At 49.5% G+C, this 27,173-nt stretch overlaps 1 protein-coding gene across 1 annotated transcript in view; it reads right to left on the minus strand.

Moving 5' to 3' along the window:
• Positions 1-27,173, minus strand: part of PLEKHG4B (pleckstrin homology and RhoGEF domain containing G4B) — a 57,122-nt gene that overhangs the window by 1,199 nt on the left and 28,750 nt on the right. Inside the window, exons 7-21 of the mRNA XM_090279314.1 lie at positions 22,592-22,678; positions 20,585-20,701; positions 20,192-20,290; positions 19,378-19,520; positions 18,730-18,868; positions 14,782-14,934; positions 13,040-13,791; positions 10,327-10,579; positions 9,113-9,202; positions 8,806-9,036; positions 7,076-7,246; positions 6,271-6,451; positions 4,828-4,944; positions 4,400-4,627; positions 1,475-1,653 (exon numbers count right to left, since the gene is read on the minus strand). Of these exons, the coding sequence (XP_090135440.1) occupies positions 1,475-1,653; positions 4,400-4,627; positions 4,828-4,944; positions 6,271-6,451; positions 7,076-7,246; positions 8,806-9,036; positions 9,113-9,202; positions 10,327-10,579; positions 13,040-13,791; positions 14,782-14,934; positions 18,730-18,868; positions 19,378-19,520; positions 20,192-20,290; positions 20,585-20,701; positions 22,592-22,678 (2,940 nt within the window). The remainder of the gene's footprint in view (positions 1-1,474; positions 1,654-4,399; positions 4,628-4,827; positions 4,945-6,270; positions 6,452-7,075; positions 7,247-8,805; positions 9,037-9,112; positions 9,203-10,326; positions 10,580-13,039; positions 13,792-14,781; positions 14,935-18,729; positions 18,869-19,377; positions 19,521-20,191; positions 20,291-20,584; positions 20,702-22,591; positions 22,679-27,173) is intronic.

Raw genomic sequence — 27,173 nt, forward strand, 5'->3', positions numbered from 1 at the left:
GGTGTCAGGGAGGCCCCGTTTTCAGGGGTGGATGGAAATGGTCTCCAGTGCTTTGGCCTGGCCTCTGGGGAGTGACTAACTGCACAGGGGCAGAGGGGCCTGGACCTCCTGTCAGAGAAAGGCCTGAGCTCTCAGAAATGGCCGGACACTGGCCTCTTGAATATGCCTGTTACCAGGGACCTTAGGCTGCGAATCCCCCAGGGAGTTCAGTCAGGGAGGCAGAAGAGCAGGGGAACAGCCCTGCCTGGCCAAAGCAACCCCCCCCCACACACAGTGCTGTTAATCCCAGCTGAGCCATCGCAATTTGGAAGCATCTGCAACAGGCAGACACAATCAGGCCTGGGTGGTGGCAGCCTGGGTGGTGGCAGTGTGCCCAGCGCCTTAGGGGTTACAGTGGACGAGAGAACCCCTGGTGTACTGGGGAAGCTAAGAAAGCCTGTTACCTACAGAGTGTTTTGCCTGCCACTCAAAGTGCTGTCCAGAAGCCTAAGACATGACGGGTTTTGTTCTGACAAGACGGAGGGGTAGGAGGGGCCATCACTATAGAAGCAGCATCATTCGTCATGACGTCATGACGACTGAAGCCTTGTGCCCTCTCAGCTCAGCACACCCTTAACACTAAACCTTCCCTTCTGATGCTGCCAGGAGGTGGACTGAGGGCATCCTCCAGAATTGGAGATGTGTTTGCAGAGTGACATTTGTGACCTGGGATAGGTGAAGTCTGCCAAACTCACAGGCCTGGCCACATTCTGAGGAAAAGATCTCCTTGTTTCCTGTCTGATGGGCACCCCTCCTTGGCCACTTCAGTCCCCCACTTTCAGGGATGATGTCTGTGTGTGTACATCCAGGGCAATGTCTTGGGCCTCCCCCTAAAACAGGCTGGGCCCCAGACATCCTCCACAGGTGAAAACACACATTTGCATCAGTTCTGGGGAACACTGATTTGCTAGTCAGAAGAGCAAAACTGGGGGTCCTATGAATATCCCAGGAGGGGCTGGACTCTAGGCAGAGCTGCTGACCCTCAACCCTACCTCCTGTGGTTCCAGCTTTCTCCTTACTGGGCTCTTTGGAAACTGACTCTGCTGACTATCAGCCGTCCTTCACCCAGGACTGAGAGGGCCTTGAGTGGGGGCACTGCTGAGCCTGAAACCAGTAAATGCCAGACAGTATAGGTCAGGCTTCCATGTGGCCGGCAAAGTCTAGGCAGTGAGAAGGCCCTAAAGCTCCATTGTTGAGTGACTGCTAAGTGATTTGAAACTGCCCAGGGATGGAGCCAGGCCTTTGATTTCACTCCAGCATGCCTGCCAGGTGTGCTGTATTGGGGTATGGATGGGGAGCAGATTTGTATGCAGAATGATCTGGGGGGGGGGGGGCCCTTGCGGTCCCAGGCAACCCAGCATCACTTGAGCAGTTGCTAACTACCCCCTCAGCACCTGAGCCTCTCGCCTGGGGTCTCAGAAAAGGGGGCACTCACAGTTGTGGTGAACTGGCCTCCATCGATCTGTGGCTGAGGGTCCCTCTGGAGAAGGGTGGGAGATGTTCCCTGGGGGCCCTCATCAGAGAACAGTCCTGGGGGGAAGGGCTGTGATAGCCTGGGTTGGCCAGGGCTGCTGTCCGCCGACACGCACTGGGAAGACTCGGAGCTCTCAGTCCCTGAGAAGAGGAGCTGAGTTAGGGCTGGTTCATCAGGGTGAGGGCTGCCCCCTTCCACAGCTGGGGGCCCCAGATGCTGTCACCAAGGGCTGTTTCCTGCTCCATGTGCAGGTTTCTAACAGCCTGTGAGGGCTGGGTCAGAACAGGACAGTCTGGCTGGAAGGTAGGCAACCATGTATGCTCATGGGCAAATGGACCAGTGTTTCTTGACCTGCTTTTCAGAAATCAGAGTAGAGCCAATGTAGCCAGAAGACGAGGGTGGGAAGCACTCAGGCAACCTCTCCACCAGCAGGAGGCCTCCAGCTCATGCTGGGCATCTCTGTGACCACTGGACATGCAAGTCAAAGGGGAAGCAGAAACCGAGACCAGAGAAGGGCTGCCTGCTTTAAACAACAAGCTAGAACAGGACTGATGAGGCCTGACCCCCTGCCCCACCCCCATCTCCCCTGCAGGACTGTCGGGCTCTCCTGTATCGCCCCAAACCCAGACCTAGCCAAAGCCACTGGGTCCAGGCTTGGGGTCACTCCCCACATCTGGATCTGTGCTCTAGGCCAGTGTTATGTGAGCGGGCAGTGGTTTTCCCCTGTGCTCCTCTGCAGGGATTTCAAGTGCCATTTGGGCACTGAGCTGAGGACGGCCAACCTGAGCCCTCAACACATACACTTCCACCTTGTCCTCACATCCAGGCTCCTGTTCCCCAGATGTGGCCTTGACTGGAGGCTGCTTCAGACCAGATGCCAGTTACCTGCGGTCTTGGAGCCCGAAGTATGCATCCAGGGGAATGCACGTACTCTGGGATGGCAATATAGCATGTCCCCATTGTGCTCCAGTGGCCTGTCCCACGATGGCTGCTGCCTGTTCTGACAGGTGTGCAGCACCTGGCCACCTGGGCTCCCAAGTAGGTTTCGCACACAACACCTTCCACTGGGCACAGAGATGCCTTGGTGTCCGTTGCAAAGCCCTCAGATGTTGTCTTATTGGCAATGACATATTTTGGACTTGGGAGGGCGCTTGTCCCAAGCAGTGTGGCCCAAGGATGGGCCACATCTGGGCTAAGGATGGGCCACATGTGGGCTGTGGGATAGGTTTCTCTGAGAGACCTCACTGATCTGAGGACATCTGAAACCCGTGGTCCTCACATCACACGCAGAAAATGCCAAGAGAACCAGCATCGGTGAATTCCCCTGACATCCATTCCTCCACGGGGAGGAGTGTGCCAAATACAGCATTACTGGGTGTGAGAGACACAACAAACTGCATACCTCTCCAGTTCACATGGACAACTTTGGACATGTGTATACACCATGAGGTCACACGTGCATACACCCCAGCCAGAGAGGACATGCATGTCACTCCCCCAAAGCTGCTCATATATGTTCAGTGTGGTCACTGACACACAAGCACTGGGTCCACCTCAGACCAGCCAGCCCTCTGTTTTTTTGTTCCCTCTTCCTCTTTCTCACGCTCTTTGAAATATTTTCTTACAATTTAATAGGGTCTCCTTTGTTGATGTATCAGCTCTGTCTGTTTTATTTTAGAGGCTGTTTGGGGTTTATAATCTAATGGATCACAATTTACCTTCAAGTGATATTACTCAGTTCACAAATAGTTAGTGCACTTTGTTGCCTGACAGCTCACTGATGTGCTTCTTTCCGATTCTGTGTTTCATTTTGGGTACTTTCTCCTGACACGTCTTACATTTTCTCCTGTCTCCTCATCTCATGTCGTTTTCATCTCAGATATTGCAGTTTCTGCCCCTGTATGTTCAGTCTTGGTGCTTTCATATCTTCCACGTGATTGTTTAAATTTTTAGACACCAAGGATGGTTATAACAATGGTCTGAAGGCCACAGCTAACAATTCTGACATTCATGTCGGCTTCGGGATGGTTTTGCGTGATTGATTATTCTCATTCTGGTTTATGTTTTCTACTTCTTTGTTTACCTGTTGCTCTGACCGGATGTCACATAATGTGAGTTGACCTTTTGTGAGTCTATAATTCCCATGAGCTTTGTCCTGGGGTGTAGTTAGGTCTTGCTTAGCGATCTGGTGGGTGGGTTGGGGGCAGTGTTCAGCAGAATGCTCCCTCCTCCTGAGGAAGGCCTTTCCAAGGACTCACCTAGCACCCCTTGAGTCACAAGTGTCCCATCCGGCTGGTGGGAACAGGTGCCCAGGTGACTGCGGAAAGTGTTCTCTTATCCTTTCAGGGGCTCCCCGGCTTTGGGGGCTCCTCACACGCTGTACTGACCAGCACTTTGCTGGATTCTGGAGGGGACCCATCTGTCAGACCCCCAAGGCCCCTCACTGCACAGGCCTCTCCTACTCTGTCCTGTGAGCCCCGCCACCTTGGTCTCCTCCACTCAGGGGCCCACACACCTGTCCCAGGACTCTCAGGCAGCAGCCAGGGCAGTCACAGGGCTCACATCGTCCTCCCACCTCTCAGGGTCACTGCGCTCTGTGTCAGACGTCCTGTGTTTTGAAGTATTTCACTTCATATATTTCATCTGGTTTTGTTTTGTCTATTTATTTATTTGGCTTATTTGTTCTAATCTGTTCCCTGTTACACTGTCTTGGGTGGAAGTAGAAGATTTTTGTTTTTTGTTTAATAAAAGAAAGCTTCTAATTTGTTTGAAAACGTTGACAGTATATAAAATCAACTGAAACAAAAGAACACCTAAACTGGCCCCCACCCACATCAGCTGTCAGTGGCTAGAGCGCACGTGGCCGCAGCGCACAAGTGCACTCACGTAGCGGAGTCTGGCTCCCCATCTCCTGCTCCAGCTCGTCCTCCTCGATGCAGGTGTGGACATCATATGGCCAGGGACAGTGGGCTTGACTGGTGGACACGTGCAGGGTGGCAGAGGACTGGCTGCTGGAGGAGGAGGTGCTGCTGTCGGAGATGGTGGAGTGCGGTCTCTTGAAGGGGGTGGTACGGTTCCGGGAGGGCACAGCTATGGACGCTGGGGTTCTGGACTCTGGAAGGGGACAGAAAGCAAGTTGTTCTGGCCTCTGCTCCGGAAGTGCAGCCTAGATGCAAGAACCAGACAGGGCCTTCTGGGATGACCAGGCTGCCCTGCCTGCAGTCAGTCCACTGTGCTGAGTGCTGCCCCTGGGGCTCTGGGACCTGGGTCTCAGTTGGAGGAGCAGAGTGAGGAGAGGGCAGTGGCCACCTTACCTGTTCCGTTCATGATGTAATTGACAGCCCGATCACTTATGGCTGCGTCGCTGGGCTTGATGTCCAGTAATGGTTTGCTGCCTAACCCTATAGATACCATTTCTTGCATTCTGAGTTCTGAAATAGAAAATGTAAACACTTTTCCAAGCAACTCCTTGGGTTTAATACCACTCTTGATGGTGCTCTGCATCTGAAACTGTCAGAGCCAGGCCCTGCTCCCCAGAATGATGCTTGGGGGCCGAGGTGCCAGGGCTCCCAGTCTGGCACGTGCACCTGGTCTGGCCTCACAGTGGCGTCTCTCAGAGGACATGGGGCCATAAACCGGGTATCCAAGTGGGTAGAGAAGGAAGGGGTCCCTGTCTACTGGTGAAGGGAGATGAGTAGGTCCAGTGTGGAGTCAGGGACAGAGGCCTCCAGGAAGTATACGACATGAGAAGGACACACTGACAGGTGTCTGTGTGTCTCTGAGTACTGAGAGGAGATCTAAGGATAAGGTGATCCTTAGATCTAAGGATAATTCTAAGAATGAATTACATGGTAAAACTAAAAAAAAGGAAAGTAAGATAATAATTATAGTAGGTAGGAGGATGAAGAAGGAGGGGCAGGGAACAGAGGAGAATGGGGAGGGGATTGGGGAACTGGCCACAGGGCCTCCAACTCTTTACAGGGCTGGATCCATTCCAAGGGGACCAAGGCGCCACTGTACACCCTGAGCAGAGCTGCCTTGTGTGGCGTGAGCACGTGCATATGTGCACACGTGTGCATATGTGTTCACACATGTGCAGGGGTGGTCTATGCTTCAAAGGAGGCAGCAGTGGGGGGCTGTGGGGCATCTTTGTGATAGGTTGAGGCTCTGGCCAGTGTACAGCCACTGAGGGGACAGGTGGCCAAGTTTGGCCATTTGGCCATTAGAGCCCTTAGGGTTTCTCAGGCCTGGGAGTACAAGCTGCTATGGGAAGGCCAGCTTGAGGGTCGCTATGAAGATGGCACTTATAATGGCCACCTTGTCGGTGTAGACAGAGGTGCCCCGGTGACTAAATTGAGGCAGAGGGGGGACCAAAAGGGTGACAGCAAGGAGGAAGAAACTTGGGTAGGGGTCTCAGCAGGAGGGACAAGGTGCCTAATGGAGGAGTGGCCATCAGCCCAGCATTCAGTTGGGAGGCCTTGACAAGCAAGGCAGGGAAGGGCAGACCACTGACCCCCATGGGCCTAAGGGGTCAGAGAGCCTGAGCCTGAGCCCTTCCTCTAGAAGCGCTGCAGTGTGGGGGCAGGGGTCCTGCCGTATTTGTCTTAAGGAGAAATACGTGTTTGTGGGCTGATGGGACAGATCCATGCATTTCCTGGTGATGGTGCTGACTGAGGGCCTCCCAGAGGCTACCAGGCCTGGGCCTGTTGGACGGTGGGCCCCCTGACATGGCACTGGCCTTGCGCCCTCTTGCCCACCTCTGTTCCTCAGAGCCTGCCGCCACAGGATCTTCCCGATCATGTCAGTCCACAGGGTCTTGACCTCGGGAGAGCTCGCCTGGAGAATGTAGGACTCCTGGGATTTCCGGCGGCGGCGGAACCAGATCTCAAACCTCACACCACTGTCCCCGACGGTCTCTGTCATCCCGATGTCAGCCATCTGCAGTCACATAATGGGAGGGAACCAGACAGATGCTCTCTGAACAACTGACCTCTTTTGGGCTGACATTTTGACCCCAGTGCCTCAGCGCTAGAGGCCCCTTCACCCAGACACCAAATGGTGTGGATGAGGCCAAGCCAGGGTCTAGCATGAGACAAGGCAGATCATTTCCACCCTTTCCACACTGGCCCCCCTTGGGGCCTCAGTTTCCCTGCTGGAGAAATGAGGGCTAAACCAAAGGTTCTGTGGTGCCCTCAGGCTGTCATACACTGGATGGGGTCACACAACTGCCACACTGCTATGTGTTCCTCGGTGCTGGCAGGTAAGGGGTTATGGGTGTGGGCTCCTCCCAGGAGCCCCAGAAGCTCTTTACTCCCAGAGCCTCACACCAAAGGGAGGGCCTCTCTGGTGTTCGCTTTTATCAAAATCCAAAATGAGGTGACTGAGAAGAAATTGTTTTCCAGCTTCTGAGCTGGAAGATGGAAAGCCTTGATGCTTTTGGAGTTTGAGGTTTTCAAAATTCAGCCGAAGAACCACAGGAAAGAACAAATATCACATGGTCTCTGTTCATCTGCAGGGGTCTGGCCTGATGCCAGAGGCGTGAGGCACAGGCAGGTGCATTACCTTGAAGGATTGCTTGTATGTGTAGATGTCGTAGCCTCCCTCCACCTTTCTGGTCTTGCTAAACAAGATGAGGTCATCAAAAAGGAAGACATGCCTCAGATACTTCTTTCTTCCACAGCACACGATGAATTCATCCCGGCATCTCAGCTGCCCCTGCTCCTTCAAGTTCACCTGCAGATGAAGGAAGACTCCCTCAGGGACCACTGGGTTTGATCTGATCTCACCCTGACCTCTGGAAGGGGAGCGGCTGAAGGCTGAGTCAACACCAAAGGCCAATGATCTGATCAATACACTTATGTAATGAGGCCTCCATAAAACCCCAAAGAGACAGGTTTGCAGAGCTTCCCATTGTTGAGCACCTGAATATGTGGGGATGCTCCGTACCCTTCCCCCACAGTTTGTCCTGTGCATCTCCTCCAACCGCTATCCCTGAATTGTATCCTTTATAATAAACAGGCAATCCAGTAAGTGGAATGTTTCCCTGAGTTCTGTGAGCTGCTCTTGCCAATTAATGGAACCCAGGAGGGGTTGTGGGAACCCCCATCTACAGCTGATTGGTCAGAAGAACAGGTGATAACCTGGACTTGCAAGTGGCATCTGAAGTAGGGTGGTAGGAGTCTTGTGGCACTGAGCCCTTAACCTGTGGGGTCTAGTGTCATCGAGGGGTAGAAGATATCAGAAGTGAATCCAAGAACTGCTGCAATGTGTGGGGGGAAACCCCACATCGGAATTGGGGCCAAAACCCTCAGGGTGAGGTTCCTGTGTCCACGTTCCTACCCATCTGCGTGGATGTTACGGTAAAAGCCTCCGTCTTCAGTTTTACTTAACTTTCCACTTCATAGCCCTTTTGTTTGTTTGAACAGAACCCCCCTTGTTGAAGTGTCAGAGTCTCAATCACTGTGTATAAACGTCCCATGTGGCAGCCCCAGGAGTCACATTATGAATTCCACACCTGAGCTGTCTCCCACCATGGAGATGCCGCTTAGCTGCAACCTGGGCCCACGCTGGTGCTCTTTGTGGATGGATCCCAAAGGCAGACACCATTAGGACGTCTCTCCTACCACCTTCCCTCAGTGCACAGACCTGTCCTGGGTGAGGCCTGAGAACTCTGGGTGGAACCCAGTCCTCCCAATTGCTCAGCCAAGCTCGCTAGGAGAATCTGAGTGGCTGAGGGTATTTGGTGATAACCCTGCAGTTTATCGTTTTGCTGTTGTCTTGAAATTCTTAACGTCACTTTTAGCAAAGTGCCTGCATTTTCACTGTGATCTGGAAATTCTGTAGCCATCCCTCTGACCAACAGAGACAAGAGGGTCCTGCCTCAGGAGGGGTTCTCTTCTTCCTGCCCATGTAGTGCTGCCACGCCACCATGTCAGGGATAGGATGCCTGACCTCTGTCCCCAGCAGAGACCAGCCTGTAAACTGGCAGGCCAGGCCCCAAGCCCAATGGCCCAGCACAATTTTCACACATTCGGTTGTGTTAAAATAGCCCCAATGAGCCGACCTGTAGCATTTAGAGCCCACCTGCTCTCATACTCTACACCTGCTGCTCCAAAAACAGACACAGGTCCCCTCTGCTCCCCTCTCTGCCTCAGGTGGGGGCCTCTGGAGGTCTAAGCTTTGGGGACATTCCTAAAGGAGAGCTCTGTGCTCCTGACCCCACGCATGTCCTTCCCCTTCATCAACTCAAAGCCCTGAGACATGGGAGCCTGTCGGGGCCTCGGGGCACTTACGGTGCAGCCACGGACACCGTCCATGGCCAGCAGATCGTTGCCATGGCGCAGCTGAAAGCGCAGCATGTCCTCGGCGGCCTTCAGCTCGCACAGCTCCTGCTCGCGGGCGGGGCAGCGTCTGGCCTCCTTGACCAGGTCCTGGAGCAGAAGTGCGTACTTGCCCATGCGCTGCACGGGCTTCAGCAGGTAGGAGGCCAGGTCCATCTTATCACCCAGCGCCCGCTGCTTGTCCTGCAAGGGCCAGGGGACAGGGTCAGCTTGGGCCAGGCCAGAGGAGGTGTGGTGGGCTCACAGGCAGGGGGATGACCTTGAAGAAGGCGTGGCCATGGCTGCAGAGCAGGGCGTCCGACTGGGGCTTGTTCTTGCTGTAGAGCACGTACATGCCAAACTGTTCTTCCTGCAAAGGGGAGGGCATGATGCACCTGAGGCAGGGCTCTGGTCAGAACCTGTGCCGTGGCCCCAGCCCTGTAGCACAGTTCTCACTATGGTCACGAGAAAAGAACTCAGTGCTGCATTAGGGCCACCTCAGCTCACCCAGCACAGTGGGTGCTCCTGGGGGCAATGCCAGAGTTCTGGACGGGTCTTAAGCACAGAGACTGGGGGAAGAGACACCAGGAGCACTCACAGGGTGGGCCAAGGAGGGGCATGGGGAGTGCTGAAATTTTTGTTAAGAGTTAAGGATCAAAGTTGTCTAAACATTTAAAATTCTCAAAATTATTGTCAATATAAAACAATATACAAGTTGTACCTTATGTCTAAAGCACCCCTTAAAAATAGCTGAAAAGACTTAACGTGTGCTTTCCGTTATCCATGGTGTTTTCTCGTGGTTACTTATATTGAGTAACGCTGAGGCAAACGTGTCACCTGCCCACAGCACAGAGCCACTTGGGTGCCCAGTGCCTAGAACAGTGCCTTGGAGCTACTTGCTGAAAGAATCTGTTCAGAGTGAATTAAGATTTTTCTCAGAGACCCCAACAGGGAGATATTCCATGTTCACGGTTGAGAATAGACTCAGCAGAGAGGGCAGCTCTCAAGTCAGTCTGTGCATCCCACCCAGGTTCTCTCAGAATTCATCAGGTTGGTCCTGGGGTCCATCTGGAAGGGGAGCTGGGTGGACCTTGGGCAGGAGGATTATGAAGGGACCAGGTGGGCTTCCTAGTGCAGGAAACAAACTGATTCTGGATGTTCCTTTTGGCCAGTTAGGCTCTAGGGGTGAGGAATTGAGGCTGCCAAAAGAACTAACTGTGATGATGTAGATGAAGCCCCCAGCACCATGTGGCCTTCAACAAGGGTGCTGCCAGGAGAACCGTGAGTACAATGTCCATTGCTGCTGCCTTATTGTCTATTTGGGGCGCCTGTGTATCGACAGGTCTTAATGTGCTGCTGGGGACACATTTCCTAAGCCTGGATGCCGGCTCCCCATGGCCTGGAATGTGGGCGGGCACTCCAGACCCTGCTGCTCCAAGGGCGAGCTGGGCTGAAGTCACCTCTGCCCACCACACGGGGGGTGGGGGGACTTACGTGTTTCAGGAACACACGTCCTACAGCCAAGGGGCAGTGCCGACAGCGTTCCAGCTCCGTGAGGAAATGGTGGCGGTGGAAGTTGTAGAGCTTCTCCAAGTTCCCAAAAATGACACTGCGCTTCCCTCGCAGGTCCTGCGGCAGGTCCACTCTTTCCATCTCTGGAAAATAGTTGTCGACGACATATCCTAAGGACCTAACATACTCCCTCTCCGTGGAGATCATCTCGGCCATTATGTGCTGCAGGCGGCTGCTGGAAAACACAGAGAGCGGACGGGACGCTGAGGGATAAACAGGACAGGGTGTGGATGGGAGACGCATGGGTAAGTGTTCTATGTTCAGCTGCGAATAAGGCCAGGCATGCCCCACACCCGAGTCACGCCCACGGTTACCCAAGCTGCTCTCCTGATGTCCAGTAAGAAAGGGTGAGAGACACAGGGGAGGGATGCCTGTGACATGAAACGTTTCCATGTTACTGGTCGTGGCCTTTTCAGACGAAAATCCCTTTGGAAACTGAAAAGGAGAGATTTGCAGTCTCCCAGACCAACTAAATGGACTTCTGTGGGCTCTCATGTCCAGGCAGCCCGATTAGCGCCCGCTTCTGGGGGCGGCTCCAGCAGTTGGAATACTTGGCTCACAGCGGTGGTGGCGAGCCCTGTGCAAGGAAGGCTGTGCTGGAGATTTATGAGAAAACAGATTTCTGATGCACCCTGACTTCTAATCTACCATAAAATATTTCTGAAAAAGCAGCTTTAAAGTGTAGTGATATCCGATGCAGGGCCTAAGGAGAAGCAGCTGGAGCAGAAGACACCAGAGCTGGGCCTTGGGGGCTCAGGACAGTCAGGAGCCGGACAACAGGGGGCAGGAGGATTTCAGTGGGGGGTGGGGATGGAGGGGGTGGCAGACACCTCCTCTCCCCACTGGTCCAGGGCTTCTGGGGTGCCTTCTGGTGTGGCATGCTAGCGTGTTCGTGTCCCCAATCAACTACAACAGCAGGGTACCAAGAAGAGGTCTGCTGGTGACCTAGGCCACACCCACTAATAATGAGGGACACTGCTTTCTCCCGTACTTGACAGATTCCAATTGTCAGCTTTCTTAAATTACTCACCCCTAATGATACTAATAGCAGTTGGCAATATTTTCTGCCATTATCTATCTTTACTTGTTTTTTAATTTGGAAAAAAATTAAAAGCAAATAACGATGGGAAAGATATGTGGTCAGAATGCTTCTGACTACATCCTGTCTACTACAGACCTGGAGAACCTGGCTCCCCTCGCCCCCCATAACAGATTTTACAAATGCTTATTGTTTCCAAGCAGATACCTGGCCAGAACACCTACTGCGGGGTAGCCTGAAGGTGCCCCCGGTGCAAAGCACAGGCTGTGGAGAATCACCTCTCATCAACACTCACAGAAAAACAAATGTCCTCCTTAGATACTCAGATACAAAGGTAAAATGAGAGTGGTCTGAGGATTTGGACCAAATAAATGGAAACTAACTCATGAAGTCATAATAGCCAGAAACTTCTAGGGAAGCAACCTCTGGCCAGGTGACAGGTGCTCCCTCTGGACACCTAGCAGGAGAGATGGGTTTGGTTTAATGATCTCCACCACCCCCAACCTCCAGGCCCTGGAGTTTGAGGATGACTTGTCCCCTCTCTGGGTATGCGGTGGACTCCTCACTACCAGATCTTGGGGTGGTGGGTCTGTGGCCTGTGAATGGTGGGAGAGGGGACCTGTCCCCAGGGGCCAAGGCAGGACAGCTTTCCAAACCTGCTCCCTTCCTGACCCACAATGTCCACTCTGAGTGACCAGGGAGAGCTCTGGTGAGTGGACGGTTGCACCCCTTTGCTCTGCTGCCCTGGCACTTTCTGCATGAGCATGGTGGAGCTGGAAGGCCATCCACAAACCTGTGTCACCCTCTGCCGCCTTCCCATGGATTCCAGCCCACAGGGAAATACACCCCAGCTGCACCCGCCAGTGCAAAAATGAAACCTTTACCTTCATCAAGGTACATTGCAACTGCCCAAGGTTTTGAAACTTAAAGGTGTGTTTCAGAAGAGTATTTTGTAACCATCTCAGTTCAGATTATAGCTGTTCTGCATGAGGAGGAAACACAGGACAACAAACCAACAAATAAACTAGGATGCCCCAGCTCCAGGCCTCAAAGGCTCACTGTAAAAATGGCAAACAGCTCAGAGGTGCTGTGACCCCAGGCCAGTGTCACTATCTGGCATTAGGGATGGGCAGAGCTCCTACCACTTAATCTAAACATTTAATAAAAAGTATCATTTTGCAAACAGCTCAAAGATGAATTAAAAGGGGCATCTATCATCATTTGGGCAATAAATAAACAGGTACACACTGCAGCACTTAGAGGCTTTTTTTCTCCCTTCCTATTGTGGGCTTGATTTGCTTATTGTCATTTCTATAAATGGGCTCCAAGTAACTAGACTTGGTGGTATAACCAGCAGAGTGGATGTGCCAGGTCACCACATGTCATAAAAAAGGAAGTAGTTTTCAAAGGTTCTGAACACTAGAGGCAACTAACATCTTGCTTAAGATCAAAGGCAAGTGTCTGGTCAGGGCAGGACAGCATAGCTGGGAAGGATATCCATGGATTTTCTATATTGCAGAAGCGCATTTAATGGTTTCGCACTTCTAGATCCCCACTGACTGCTCTACCCTCAGGCTGCAGGGGCGTCCACTTTACCTTCCTGATGGCCTCCGCCTGTCCTCCCCAGAGGGGTGGATCCTGGAGGGAGAGGACAAGCTTCGGTTCAGAGCCACTAGGGGGCTTTCGGCATGTGGCCTTGGTGGGGGCTTCTTCTCTGAGGCCACAGTGCTGGTCACCTCCAGCCCTTTGATGAAGACCCCAGTGTGGCCTGGCCAGTGGGAGTCCCTGGGGCCACCGTCAAGCTGTGGCATCTCAAAGCTTAGTGTTTTCCTCATAATTTTCTTCATGGGATGTTTCCTATGGTGGATGATGGGAGTCCGGATGGACTCGTAGGAACAAGTGGAGCTGTCGTCTGGTGTGTGCACACCTGGGGCCAGGTGCTCAGCCTCCTGCCCACACAGAGAGACCTGTCCAGGGGGGCTGGGCAGCAGTCGTGCCCACTCCCCAGTGCAGCCCTCAGGATCAGTGAGGGGGATCCAGGGTGCCTCACGGTGCTTCATCTCGGCCCCCTGAACAAGCTCGTGCTTCAAGGGGCTCTGGTCCGAAGGTGGGGCACTAGGGCCCAGGGAAGCCTCAGAAACGGCCTCTTGGGAGGGGAGGTGGGCCTGCTGGCACTGTAGCCTCAAAGTGTGCCACTGCCCCAGTGGCTGCTGGCCACCCAGACCCAACCCTGCCATGTTCGCAGACACCCCCGTGGCCTCCTGGTGACAGCTCTTCACATGCTCAGCCGCCAGCTCTGGGCCCAGGCACTCCAGGCACTCACTGCGATGCAGTATCATCCCGTTCACCTGTGCAGCGAAGGAAGCGCACTGATCAGTACAGCAGAGAGCTGGGAAGGCCAGATGGCTCTGTAGGCCCCACCCAATGTCATGTGGCCAGTGAGTGGCTCAAGTGAACTCAGGACAGATTCATTCTGCTATCCAGATGCCCAAATCAAGGGTCAGGGCAAGCCAGGCAGCCAGAGCGAGAGGAACACCCCTTTGCCCATGGGGACAGCTGCCATCCGGACTCACCCACAGAGCAGACAAGTTCTCCACAGTCCCCAAGGGCACCATGAGGGGTGTCCCAGGACCATGGATGTCTATGAATCAGTTACTCCACATCTCATCCTGGTGTGGGAGCCCAAGACATAGCAGGGCAGAGAACTCCTCCTATCCCTGCCTTGGCCTGTGCCGACCTTCCCTGACCCCTCAGATTCTGTCAAGAGGGGCTGTGCTCCTGAGGGCTCTAGCCCCAGAGCCTCCAATGGCTAGACAAGTCTTGGGTACTGGTGAGGTCGCAGGTATGTGCCATACTATGGCAATTATTTTGGGGTCTTTGGTGGTAAGCGGACTTTTATAACTGAGCCGGTAAACAAGCAAAAAGTTTACGTGTCCATTTGGCCCACCTGTTTAGAACAATATACAAATGCCTCACATGTCTACTGAGAGCCAGGGACATGGTCTGATGGGAGGGCTGGCCAGCTGTACCAACACTTGGCTCACCCAGACCTGCATAGGGATAGTGCTCACTAAACGTCTGAATAGTAAAGGAAAAGTGGATTCCCAGGAGAAACTCTGCTGGGTCTCTTACTGTCTCGCAGAACTGGGGCTGGCAAACGCACTGGGCCGGCCTTCCCTCTCTCCACTCAGCCTGGCTGGCTGTGGGGCTCAGACACCTCCCAACATCTTGGACTGTTTCCTCTGTGTCCTGCTGGCCCTTCTCCATCAGCTGTTGTCCTTTCTGACAACACCGCTGTAACCCAAGGAACCAACCATCAGCACAAGCTGGGCACTTACTCTAGGGTTTCCAAGCGAGGGCTGGACTGCACCCACCGTTGGCCTGGGGGGTCTGGCCTGCAGCTCCTGCGGCTGCTGCTTCACAGTCTCAACAGAGAGCAGTTCCAAAGGGCCCAGGAATTTCTTTTGCTCTTTTTCAAACCATGACTTGATCTACACAGGGAAAGAAGGTTTTACTTTTACACAGGTGAAGGAGTCTGGCTCTCAGACTTGGAGGACAGGGGAGGTGCCTGACGGTGCTAGGGCTGGCTTGCTCATTCCCACACGGCCCTCCTCATTCTGATGCAAAATAAACACTGCATCTTACTCAAATGTGTTGCCAGTTACTACAGAGCAGCAATGGCCACAATAAAGGCTCCAGTTTATAACTATTTTCATTGTTTGGAAATGGAAATTAAGGTCATTGAAAAGTAGATCCAGAACTTTGTTTTGAAACTTCTTACTATGCTAAACATACCCCAGAAATATTCTTCAGGCTGGTGATGCTTGGACACCCAGGGGCTGCCTGGGAGTGAAAGAGGAGCCGATCGCAGCCCAGCCTGCACCTCCCAGTGTGACGAGGTCCAGGTTCTCATTTTAGAGACAAAGCCTGTGGCAATGTCCCTTGGTTCCTACTGAACATGTCATAAGGAAATGCTTCATTTTCATGCACAGTTCTCGTTGGGACCCCTGACTGTTAGGTGCCCAAGAAGAGAGGTCTGTTACGAAAAATGGTGTCATTGGGCTGCACCTATGACCACCAGAATTCAAGTTAGTGATCCCCGATGTACAGGCAGAGGAGAGAAATCAGGGTGCACTTTCTTTGTGGATAGAGTCATGGAGGAAAACATTGAGAGGAGATTTTCATGAGGAAGCACTGTAATCTCAGAGCCACTGGGTGAAGGAGCAGAGAACGGCCAGGGGAGTGAAGGCCCCAAGAGGTGGAGAGCCCCCTACAACTTCGTGAAAAAAAGGAAATTCCAGTTGCTTTGAGGATTTAAATGGGAAAATTCAAACCATAAGAGCCTTATGATGGAATATATTAGCTGTCTGTAACCTTCAGGTAGAAAAGCCCATTTAAATCATAAGCAAAGTTAAAGGACAAATTGCAAACGGGGGAAATTATTTGCAACATCATCAAAGGATCAGTAGACGTGATACAATGAAACTATTACAAACAGTAGAGAAACTGGCCAAGTGCAAGAAAAATGCAACTTATTAGAGAGTAAATAAAAATAACCAATAAATGTATGAAGACAAAGTTCAGCTGCAGCATAAAATCCCAAATGCAAACATCAGTGAGACCCAGAATTTTCACTCACCAGATGAGGGAGGTGATAATCAAAACTGGGCAGGCTGATGGAGGGCTGCCTGCCAAATGTGTAAAAGCCTCAAAAAATGTGTGCTCCACTCAGCTATCCTGAGTTGAGGAGTCTGTCCATAGTGAAGGATCACAAAGGGGTAAAGAAGCAGGTGTAGTGATGTTTGTGATAGTGAAGAGCAGGGTGGAGCCCAGGAGGTGCAGCTGCTCGGGGCAGCCAGCGCACAGCCTGCCAGACAAAGCAGGTCAGGGACAGCTGTGCACGTCATGGTCACACTTTTGTAAAAAACTATTTCTTTTCTAATTCTTCCATAGTGTTCATGCATGTCTTTGGTTGAAAAGAAGTGAAATACATTGTATATAGAATGATCCCATTTTTAGGTTAAAATGTATTTAGTTTTGGGTGAAGAAGGCAGATTAAGACATACCTAATTTTGCTTCCTCCTGAAACACTATGAAAGCTTTAGAAAAGTCCTTTAAGGCAAAAAGGATGGGGGAGCAGTGGGGCTGGGGAGGAGGGACAGACTGTAGGAGGGCCATGGGAGTGCTGGGCAGGCAGCAAGGTGAGGGGGTGGCCGTAGGCAGGCAGGGACAGCATGTCTAGCAGGACACCATCACGGAGAGACATTCAGAAAACAAACAAAACTCCACGGAGATTAAAAATGTTATAGCAGAAGCAAAAACACTCACATAGGGTTAGGAAATGAAGTTTAAAAAAATCTATGCTGAAAGTAGAACAAAAAAACCAACAATACAGAAAACAAAACAGAAGAGAAAATGAGTGAACTGGGTGGAAATGTGGAATTATAGAAAATGGGAGAGCTCATCGAGGACGAGAGATCTCAGAGCAGACAGACATGGTGGCCAAAGGAGGAACCCCATGCCCTGCGATCACTGGGGCCAAAATGCCCTGAGGAGACCAGTGAGAAAAAATAGGGACCAGACCAAGGTCAAGAGAAGAACAGATAAGGGCTCCTCCACTGCAATGCATGAAGCTAAAAGACGTGAAACTGCCTCCAAAATTCAGTAGGGAAATTAAAGCCACTGTGAAATATGAAGGCAGAAAAAGACATTGTCAGATATGCAAGATCCCAGAAATTTTTATTCCACCATCCCTTTCTCTGGAAAGTCCTGGTGAGTATTCTACTCAAAACAACAGAAAAATGAAGTAAAAGGAAAACTGGACATATGAGAAATAGCAGTCCCCATAGGACAAAGGAGATGCCACAGGACAGAGAGGAGACCCCAAGGACAGAGAGAAACCCCCACAGGAAAGAGAGGTGACCCACAGGATGGAAGAGGAAGAGAAAGAGGATGAGAAGAGGCCCCACGAGTCAGAGGTGCCCCCAGGCAGGGCAGCCCCTTCAGCCACGCTCCAGGCCACCACCAGCTGGCACCTGGTGAGCTGCTCCACCTCCTGTCTGCACCTGCCTTGTCCTAGACATGCTGACGGGCTCCTGCCCCTGCCCTGAAGCCTGGATCAGCCCCGTCATCATCGACCCTACCCCTGTGCCCTGCTGGCCCATGACTGGAGCTGGGGTTGGTTGTGGGGAGACCAGGGAGGGGAAAATACAGTGTCCACACCCCACCATGCCTGATGGCCACCCTGGGAACCCTGTAGCAGTGGTGACCCTCCCACCCTAACTGCCCTAAGGTGATCTGACAACTTGAGGATCCAGAGTCACCTTGCCCTACACACCTGGCTGTGCACACTCCCGTTTTCACATTATTTACATGAAAATAGTGGTTTATAAAATAATAAGGATTTTACTTAAAGTATGTAGTCATGTGCAGCATAATGCTGTTTTAGTCACCAACAGACCGCATGTGTGATGGTGGTCCCCCCATGAGAATACAGTGGAGCTGAAAAATTCCTATCGCCTAGTGAAGATGCCGCAGCCATGGGACCGTCGTAGCACAACGCATCAGTCACATGTTTGTGGTGATGCTGGTGCACACAAACCCGCTGAACTGCCCGTTGTACGAAAAGTACAGCACATACAGTTATGTACAGTACATAATACTTGATAATAAACAACTATGCTACGGTTTATGTACTCACTATACGTTAGTCATGATTTCAGAGTGTACTCTTTCTACGTATAAAACCGTTTACTGTGGAACAGTAGTTGTGTTATGCCAGCATCATACGTCTTGTGGTTACTGTGTCTCTCGATGGCATCATTTTCTCTTGTGCTTGATTTAATCTCGTGCTGTTGGGCGCAGTAACGGGCGTACAGCTGGCAGCCCAGGAGCAGCAGGCTGTACCACGGTCTTGGTGTGCGATGGGCTGTGCAAACGGGGCTGTGTGAGTGCCTGTGTTCTCCCAACGACGGAATCACCGGACCATGCACTTCCTCAGAATGTAGCCCCATCATTATGCAGCACGTGACTATACAAGCTCTTGAAAAGCATTTATATGCATGTGTATGGAGAAAAGTCTGGGTTATAACATACTGCGTGCTAACACTGATTATTTCAAGAGGTAGAGGTTTAAAATCTTTTTCACATTTGGTTCCTCTGACTGGAGCACTAAGCTGGTCACCTCCCTCCTGGATTCTGACCTGGTCACCTCCCTCCTGGAGCACTGACTCGGTCACCTGCCTCCTGGGGTACTGACCTGGTCACCTCCCTCCTGGGGCACTGACCTGGTCACCTTCCTCCTGAAGTGTCCTCAGTTCCCGTAGACTCTCCAGCTCCTGCAGACACCTGTTGGAGGTGAGGACCAGCCTGTGGACCTCTTCATCCACTTGGTTGTACAGCTGGGAGGCAGCCTCAATGCTGTCTCTGGAAGAGAAGGCAGCTGTTGGGTGACACATCCTGATCGCTGGTTTGTTCACACGCCCTCCCCTCGGGAGTATGCCGTTGGTGACAACCTACTTAAAAAACACAGCTGCACTCTTTTATGCCCTTCACATCTGGCAGAAATGGAAGCGGGCCACAGCCAGAGCAGGAACTTGAATGCGCCCGTGAGTGGCGACACCTACTGGCCGCACTCATGCAGGCGCCTCAGAGGTGGGACTGAAATGTGGGTGGGTGGACGCAGCACCGCAGCTAGGAGGAAGCACCTGGTCAGGACCTCTGACTGCTGACTCCCACTACAATGAGTTTTGTCTTCCACTTGAGCACGCCAAGGAATGGGCAACTTTTTCCTTGGAGTCCTCCAATGAGACAAGCCCTGGCCCAGTCAAGCATGCCTGTCAGAGGAATGGAGGTCTGGGCCCCTTGGAGACGCTGCTTCCCCTGTGGGGCAGAACGCTGCGCTTCACCCCTACCTGCCCCAGCACGACACTCACCGGGCGTCTCGGCTGGCCCCACGCTCTTCCCTCCTCAGCCGTGCCAGCACAGTGCCACCTTCCAGGCGAATGGTGACCAGCAGCTCATCTTCCAGGACTCGCTTCATTATGGCCTTGTGCTTGTTGATGGACTCAGTGACCTCCTGTGGGGGTGAGAGGAGTGGTCATAGAACCCCCTCCTCTAGGTAGGTCCTCCCAGGTCTAATGCTGGGTAGGAGTTAAGTGTGACCACACTGGGCTTCCATCAATCAATCTCCAAGCACATTTGGATGGCCACACCAGCTACCCAGGCCTAGCAGGAGGGTGGGTAGCAGATTCCAGATGCCTCACTCAGGGGAGGGAAGTCTGAGACTGGGACTTGAGGGCAGGGGACAGAGGGAAGCTGAAACTCGGCAGTAGGAGAACCTGGCATCTGGAGGGCAGCACACCTGGGCACCCAAGAGGTGTCTCCAGGTTGTCACAGTCCCTCCGGCCAGCTCCCTCTGTATTGTGTTGAATTGCTTGCTCCCAGCAGCAATCACTCATGCCTTGCTGGCAGAGCATCACTTGTGATGGTGTTGTTTCTCTTTCTGGCCGCATGGGATTTTACTTTGGTCACAAGGCAGGGGAAGTGATCCTTTGGAAGTCAGAGCATGCCTGTCAGAGGAATGGAGGTCTAGGCCCCTTGGAAGTCATTTGCTAACTGAAAGGGATCTACAAACCAACAGTTTGAGAATTTCTGCTATGGGTGATGGTGAAATCAAATAGTCATTTTCAAGTTTTAGCTAGATCTCTGTTTCCAACTGTGAAATAAAATAAAGCACTGAGGACTCACCTGTGCCGTGTTTAGGGTCCTGTGGGTGTTCAGGGAGCTGATTAAGTTCTGTAGGAAAGCAATGGCATCCTGGCAGTTTGTGGTAAAGGGCTCCAGCTTCTATTGTGGTTGGAGAGGGTGAGATGGAAAAGACACATTCTATTAGACGCTGAAGTGAGCAGGTGTGAGTTCCCACATTTAAACGGATCGCCGGTAGTAAACCTGTCACTGTGTTACCCAGAGACCTCTGGGTGTCTACAGAAGCAACCTCCCCGCCCAGGCCTGGATTTCAGTGGCATTCTTAAGCCTGTGCAGCGTGGTTGTTAGACACAGGCTAGATTTGAATAAGAACACCCATTAGGAAAAGTCCCCTGGTGACTGTGGCACACGCAGCCGCTGTGAGCTGCTCCTTACCCTTCGGAAGCAGATCCAGTGACTGTGGCTGTAGGGAAAAGAGCCTTCCAGGTCTGCGGTCAGCTGGGAGCTGTCGACAAACTTGTGCAGGGCCTTCAGGGAGCCCACCACCTCACACTGCCAAGGGGAAGGAAACACTGCTGCAGTGGCTCGTTCCTGGACGAGCTGCTATTGATGGGTTCAGTGAGGCTGCCTTGCTGCTGGCATTAATGGACTGGTGCGGTTGATACGGGAATGAAGGTGAAAAGTGAAAGGGTAGCAAAGAGAAATGAAGGAAAGGTCCCAATTGCAGGAGGATAAAAAAAAAAGGGAAAAAACTGGGAAGGAAGCAAGGGCGAGATGATAAGGGGAGAAGAGAAAAGGCAGGAAGAGTATGGGAAAAGTGAGGATGGAATTGAGGATGTGCTACTTCTGGTATGGCAGAGTAGAACCTTCTCAGACAAAACCACAAATTCTGGGCAAAGTGCAACGACAACTGTCTGAAAGCTCTGAAGGAGGAAGAGCCGGGCTTATTGTGAGCAACTGAAACTTGGATGAAGGGACCAGCATGGAGGAAGCGTCCTGTTTCTGTGGCTTTGGTGGGAAGGCAGGCTGCCAATTATCAGACTGGAGTGGCTGAAGTTCTGATAGAAAATTGGCATCTTTCTGGTCCAAAGAATCAGAGGATAGACAGAAGAAAGTGTAGATCAGTTCTCATAAGAGAGGAAGCTGGGAAAGGAAGGTCTAGATGTCTGTAAACTCTGACCCTGAACCATGCGTGTATGGGGAGGACTTCAAGCAGCTGAAGGCAAGATGAACTGAACTGGACCTATGTCAGGATGGTTTTCAGTTGGAGTCTAATCAAGTTCAATTCACGCTAAAATAGCACCTTGTGGGGGTTTATAAGAGAATCCAGAGTCTTTAACAACAGAATATTCACAATGTCTAGAATACCATCCAAAATTACTTGACACATGAAGAATCAGGAAAATGTGACTCATTCTCAGAGGAAAAGACAATCAACAGAGGTCAACCCAGAGAAGACCCAGATGCTGGAATTATTAAACAAGCACTTTAAAGCAACTATTATAACTATGCTCAGTGTTGTAAAGGAAAAATGCTTCTAATTAATGAGAGGATAGGAAATCTCAGCAGAGATACAGAAGATACATCTAAAAATCCACAGGTTATTTGTAGCTGAAAAATACAATATCTGAACTAAATAATTTACTAGATGGAATTAACAGCTGAATGGAGATGAGAGTATGGAGACAGTGACCTTGAAGATAGATCTGATTTGAAGAAGAGAGAGAAAAAACGTTTTTAAAAAACACATTCTCAGGTACCTATGACATGATATTAGTATGTGTAATTGAAATCCTAGAAAAAGAGGAGAAAATCAGGCAGAAAAAAAATTTCAAGAAATAATGACTGAAAAGTTTCTAAATTTGTTGGTATAAAATTTCAGCCATACCTAACTGCATAAATATGAAAAAATAAGAAACAAAAATCACACCCAGTCACATCAGTCAATTTGCTGAAAAGAAGGAAAAAATCTTGAAAGTAGCCAGAGGAAAATGACACATTACTTGAATTACTATGAATTTTTCATCAGATAATGGGTCAGAAAACAACAGAACAACATCTTTAAAGTGCTGGAAAATAAATGAACAGAAAAACTACTGTAAAGCCAAAATTCTATATCTAGTGAAAATATCCTTCAAGAAAGAAGGCAAAGTAAGAACCTTTTTGGATAAAAGAGGAAGAAAAAAGAAGAAAGAGAAAGGACAGAAAATAACTGAGGTGGAGAAGAAAGATTAGATTTTCATCATGTTCTGATGTTAGGCTCTGCCCTGCTCCTGCAAGAACTGAAGTCAGAGACAGGTCTCAGGGCTCCTTTGTGGGTTAGATGAGAATTTACATAAATTCTTTCATATGTTTTATCTCATATCTCATCTGGGTGCCTTAATATTTAATTTTATTCATCACTCAGAGTCATGTCTAATGATAAGAGTCTAAAACCATTACCTGAATTGCTGCAGGCTTGTCAGGCCTGAATGCTGATTCTTTATCCACCAACAGCAAAATACTATGAATTATGGGAGGAGATGTGTTCTGAAATAAGTAAAAACAAAACAAAACAAAAAAACACTAATTAGCTTTCTAATTTTTAACTTCATTGAGTTAACAGAATTGTCCAGTTTTGATTGGTGCTACTCCTACTTTGGTATTTTCCCAAAATACTTAGAATGCATAAAAGGCAGTTGCCTTTGCTCTGAATGTACATTACTGGCCCTTATAAATTATTTAATGTAATCAGGTTTATTGGTTGTGATTTACATAACAAAATTCACCCTTTTTAGTGTACAGTTCTCTAAGTTTTGATGTACCTTATAGTCACATAACCACTATGACTATGAAGATATAGAACAATTTAACATCCCCCAAATTTCCTCATGCTCCTTTGTAGTCAAGTCCCCCAGCCCCTGGCAACCACTGATCTGTTTTCTGTTTCAATAAATGTGCATTTTCCAGTTATTGTATAAATGGAATCGCACAATATTGGCTTCCTTCATTTAGCACAGTGCAGTCGCAATTTGCCCGTGTTGTGAATATCAACAGTTCATCCCTTTTCATTGCTGAGCAGTATTCCACTGCATGAAGGTGCCACAGTCTGTTGTTTCATTCAATAGTTGACGGACATTCGGGCTGTTTCTAGCTTTTGGCAATCATAAGTAAAGCCACCATAAACACTGTATGAACATAAGTTTTCATTTCTCTTGGGTAAATAGCGAGTAGTAGGACTGCTGGGTCCTATAATAAGTTTATGTTCAACTTCTAAAGAAATAGCCCATTGTTTTCCAGAGCGGCTGGGCCGTTCTGCATTCCCACCAGCAACACGAAGTGCTTGTCATTGTCCGGTTGTGTTGTTGTGGTATGTGTGTCATCTCATTTTGGTTTTAATTACAGTTCTCCAATGACTGGTGAGGTTGAATAGATTTTCATGTGCTTATTTGCTGTTCATACATTCTCTTTGGTTAAGTGTGTTAAAATCTTCTGCCCCAATTTTACTGGGTTGTTTGTTTTCTCATTATTGAGTTTTGAGACTTTATATATTCTGGGTACAAATCCTTTATTAGATATGTTTTGCAAACATTTTCTCCTAGTCCATAGCTTGTATTTTCATTTTAGTAAGTGTCTTTTGAGAAGTTTTAAATTTTGATGAAGTCCAATTTTTTTCCTTTTATGAATTATGCTACTGGGGTAATTGGTAAGAAATCTTTGCCTAAACCAAGGTCACAAAGATTCTCTCCTTTGCGTTCTTCCGGTAGTATTGTAGTTTGGGGTTTTACATGTAGGTCTATGATCCATTTTTAGTTAATTTTTGCATATAGTATGAGGTATGTGTTTTTCCCTTTTCTTTTGTATACAGATACACAATTGTTCTGGCCCTACTGGTTGAAAAATCTTATTTTTTGATGTGTTTATGACTATAATCAAATCTCCTTGGTTTCTGTTTGCTAGAATATATTGAGGTCAGATCATTCAGCAATAAAATGCTTTTACTTACATAGTGCTTCTTCATTAATATTCTCTAAAGCTTTACTTTTTCCAAGTTTCTTAAAGTGATAAACAGATTTTAGAAAATTCCTTATTTTGAAATAAACTTACTGGATGAGCCTCAGAACTGATATCTTCTTTGTCTTACTTTAATCTTATATATTTATATTTTTGTTAAGTGGCTTCTTATGAATGACAGTTTATAAATAGTCGTTGAATAAATTAACCATAGAAGCCCAAAGGAAAACACCATTCTTGCTTTCCCATTATAGAGCTGTATTCTAGTTCTCTCACTCAGGTTAGCTAAACTTTTGAGTTATCATGCATTAAAACTACAGCTTTGCGAAGTGTTTTATATTTCTCATATATTCCTATTTGAGTGAATTTTTACTATTAAGATCTGTTCTATTACACAGAAAAATAATACTAATTCTAGATAAATGAGAACAGAGTCTATGCTTTATGACAATTACCCATATTAGTGTCTAATAGTTATGTGTTGTATGTGTGTGGAGGGGGCAGTAAAAATGAATAAATTCTTAGGATTTTCTTCTACCAAGGGGAGAAAAAAAATCAGTATTTCCTTTCAAAACGGAAAGTTTTTAATGGTATTTAAAGTTTAATAATTAGTAAATTTGAAGCATAGTTACTTGAGATAGTTATGAAAAAGTTACATGGTTTTTTGCTCTCTAGGAATTTACCTACTTTTTATATTCCTCAAAAATGAAATTGAAAACATAAAACATGACCCTTGAGTCCCAGGTCATTTCCACGCTTCTCACATAAACTGCAAACCTTGCTGTTGGCCCTGCTGCAAACCAGGGCAGTGGAGGTGGGAACCTGTGCCAGAATTCAAGCGTCAAGGCTGCAGGCCGTCTGAATGCCAGTATTGTGGAGCAGTTACAGTGCAACTGGACTCCTCTCATAAACTGGCGTGAAGATCCTTAGGAGATTCGCTTGTGATAAAAAGTTAAAGGTCCCAGCTCATCCCCTGGAGACATATGGGTGGACAGTGACCATCTTACTCGGGGCTTAGTCTTCTACCGTGGGATTTGAGTGGCACAGGGTTTAAGGGAACTCTTAAAAAAAAAAAAAATGCTGGGAAGGGGCTGTTCTTATAAAGAAAATTGATAAATGGCTCTGGGCTGACTTTGTCCAGTCACTGAGAACTCATATCGACAACTGAAGGGCTGTAGGGCCACAGGTGGGGCTGCCTGGGTCTCGCACACAATGGTACGCGCTGCTGCTAAGTCTGTAGACTTCCCATGAAGGCCTCACGCATCTCTATTTGAGGCTGGAGACTTAATCTTTGAGATTTTACTGGATGCCAAAGGAGCAGAGGTCGCAGCAGTCCTCTGCCTTCAGGAAGAGCCCACGCAACAGCATCTTCCTGGCTGTATGGCCCTGCTGTGCTCCTGATCCCACACGCGCCATGCACGTAACACACTGCAGCAAGAGAACCCCCAGGTGGCTCACACTGGTACCTAGATAACCTCTCGCAAAACCAGTGCCATCCTGGGTGCAGGTGAGGGGCATCGTGGTGGTAGGGGGAGGTGGGATATCATGCCAGTCCCACCCTTGGCACACACATGTTTCTGGCCTCACCTTGCACTTGCCTGGGGTTCTGCCCTCATTCGCTCCCAGAATCTACACCTCACCTCTCAGTACTGGCCTGAGAATGACAACCTGCCATCAGAGTTCTCCAAGCACTTTACACGTGTGAAAGGTGCCCCAGCACTAACCCCACCGTCTTAGGGGCTCTGGCCATGCCACTCAGACAGGAAGAGACACCATGGGGAGCCTGTGGCTCAAGTACCACCTTCTAGCCAGGGAGGGTGCTGTCCTGAGTCCTGCAGCAAGGCGCTGGATTTCCAGGCTTCCTCAGAATACAAATATATATATATATAAAATATATAGTGTGCGTACATATATATACATACACACACACATATATACACATATATGTATATATGTATTTATTGTTTATGCTATAGTTGTCCTACACCACCCCAGCCCCCCGCTTTGAATACAAATTTCAAACCTTCATCACATTCTCCAAGGCAGCTAATGACAATAGTGACCAGCCTGGACACAATTTACTGACCCTGAATTAAAGGCTATGAATCAGGGCTGACAAGGGTGACAGAGCACCCAGCTGATGGGGTGACAGCCACAACAGTCTCTCCCACAGGCCCCTAACCTCCACCTGGGGCTGAAGGTGGAAGAAATAAAGAGGAAAGGAGGGAAGGGCTGGCCCCTTTGAGGGCTCCCAGAGCACTGTCCAGAGCAGGCAGGGGCTGCCAGTGGACAAGGGTAAGTGTTGGTTGGGTCCCCACGAGGGGGAGACAGGTAAGTACCCTCCAGAGGGGCTTCCGTGGGTGGGGCTGTGAGCAACTGTCTGCTTTGGCCTCTGAGTTTCATAAAAGGCTTCCATGAGGGCACTAAGATCTGAGTGTCTGAAACCCACGTGGGTCACAGAAGCACCACGTGCGGCCGGACACCCACCAGGACTTCCTGTGCAGCACACAGGTCTGGTAGTGCTCACAGGTCTTGCATGATGATATATTTTTCAACAAGCTACATGAAGCAAATGAAAGGATTTCTAGGAATTTGGTCAAAACTTCTCGTTGCATTTTTCAAAACCTTTAATCAATGGTGACATTTTAGTTTGGTTTTGGAGGCAAAAACAAAGTCGTTTTTCTCTCAACTTGCTATTGATATGGGTCCTGACCTGATGTTATTACCTGAGGCATACCCCCTGCAACCACTAACTTCAGAGAAATAAATTCCTGAGATATAAACAAATGTTCCCTTAGTGTCCAGTTGGATTACAGCGAAACAGGAAGTTCATATTAACAATCTTTTAGCAAAATCAAAGAACTCGGAGAAAATCTTAGGTTTGCCAACACTTCCATCCCTTTTTTCAACAGAACTTCCCTCAAAATCTTTCTGGAAAGCACTTATTTATTTATTTTCTTAAAAAACTTTACTTGGCAATTTCTCAGCCTTTACTGTTATATACAATAAAATTGCCGGAAATGCAGACGTT

Source organism: Furipterus horrens, unplaced genomic scaffold, assembly GCF_987537825.1.
Source record: "Furipterus horrens unplaced genomic scaffold, mFurHor1.1.pri manual_scaffold_5, whole genome shotgun sequence".
In the NCBI taxonomy this organism is placed as follows: Eukaryota; Metazoa; Chordata; class Mammalia; order Chiroptera; family Furipteridae; genus Furipterus; species Furipterus horrens.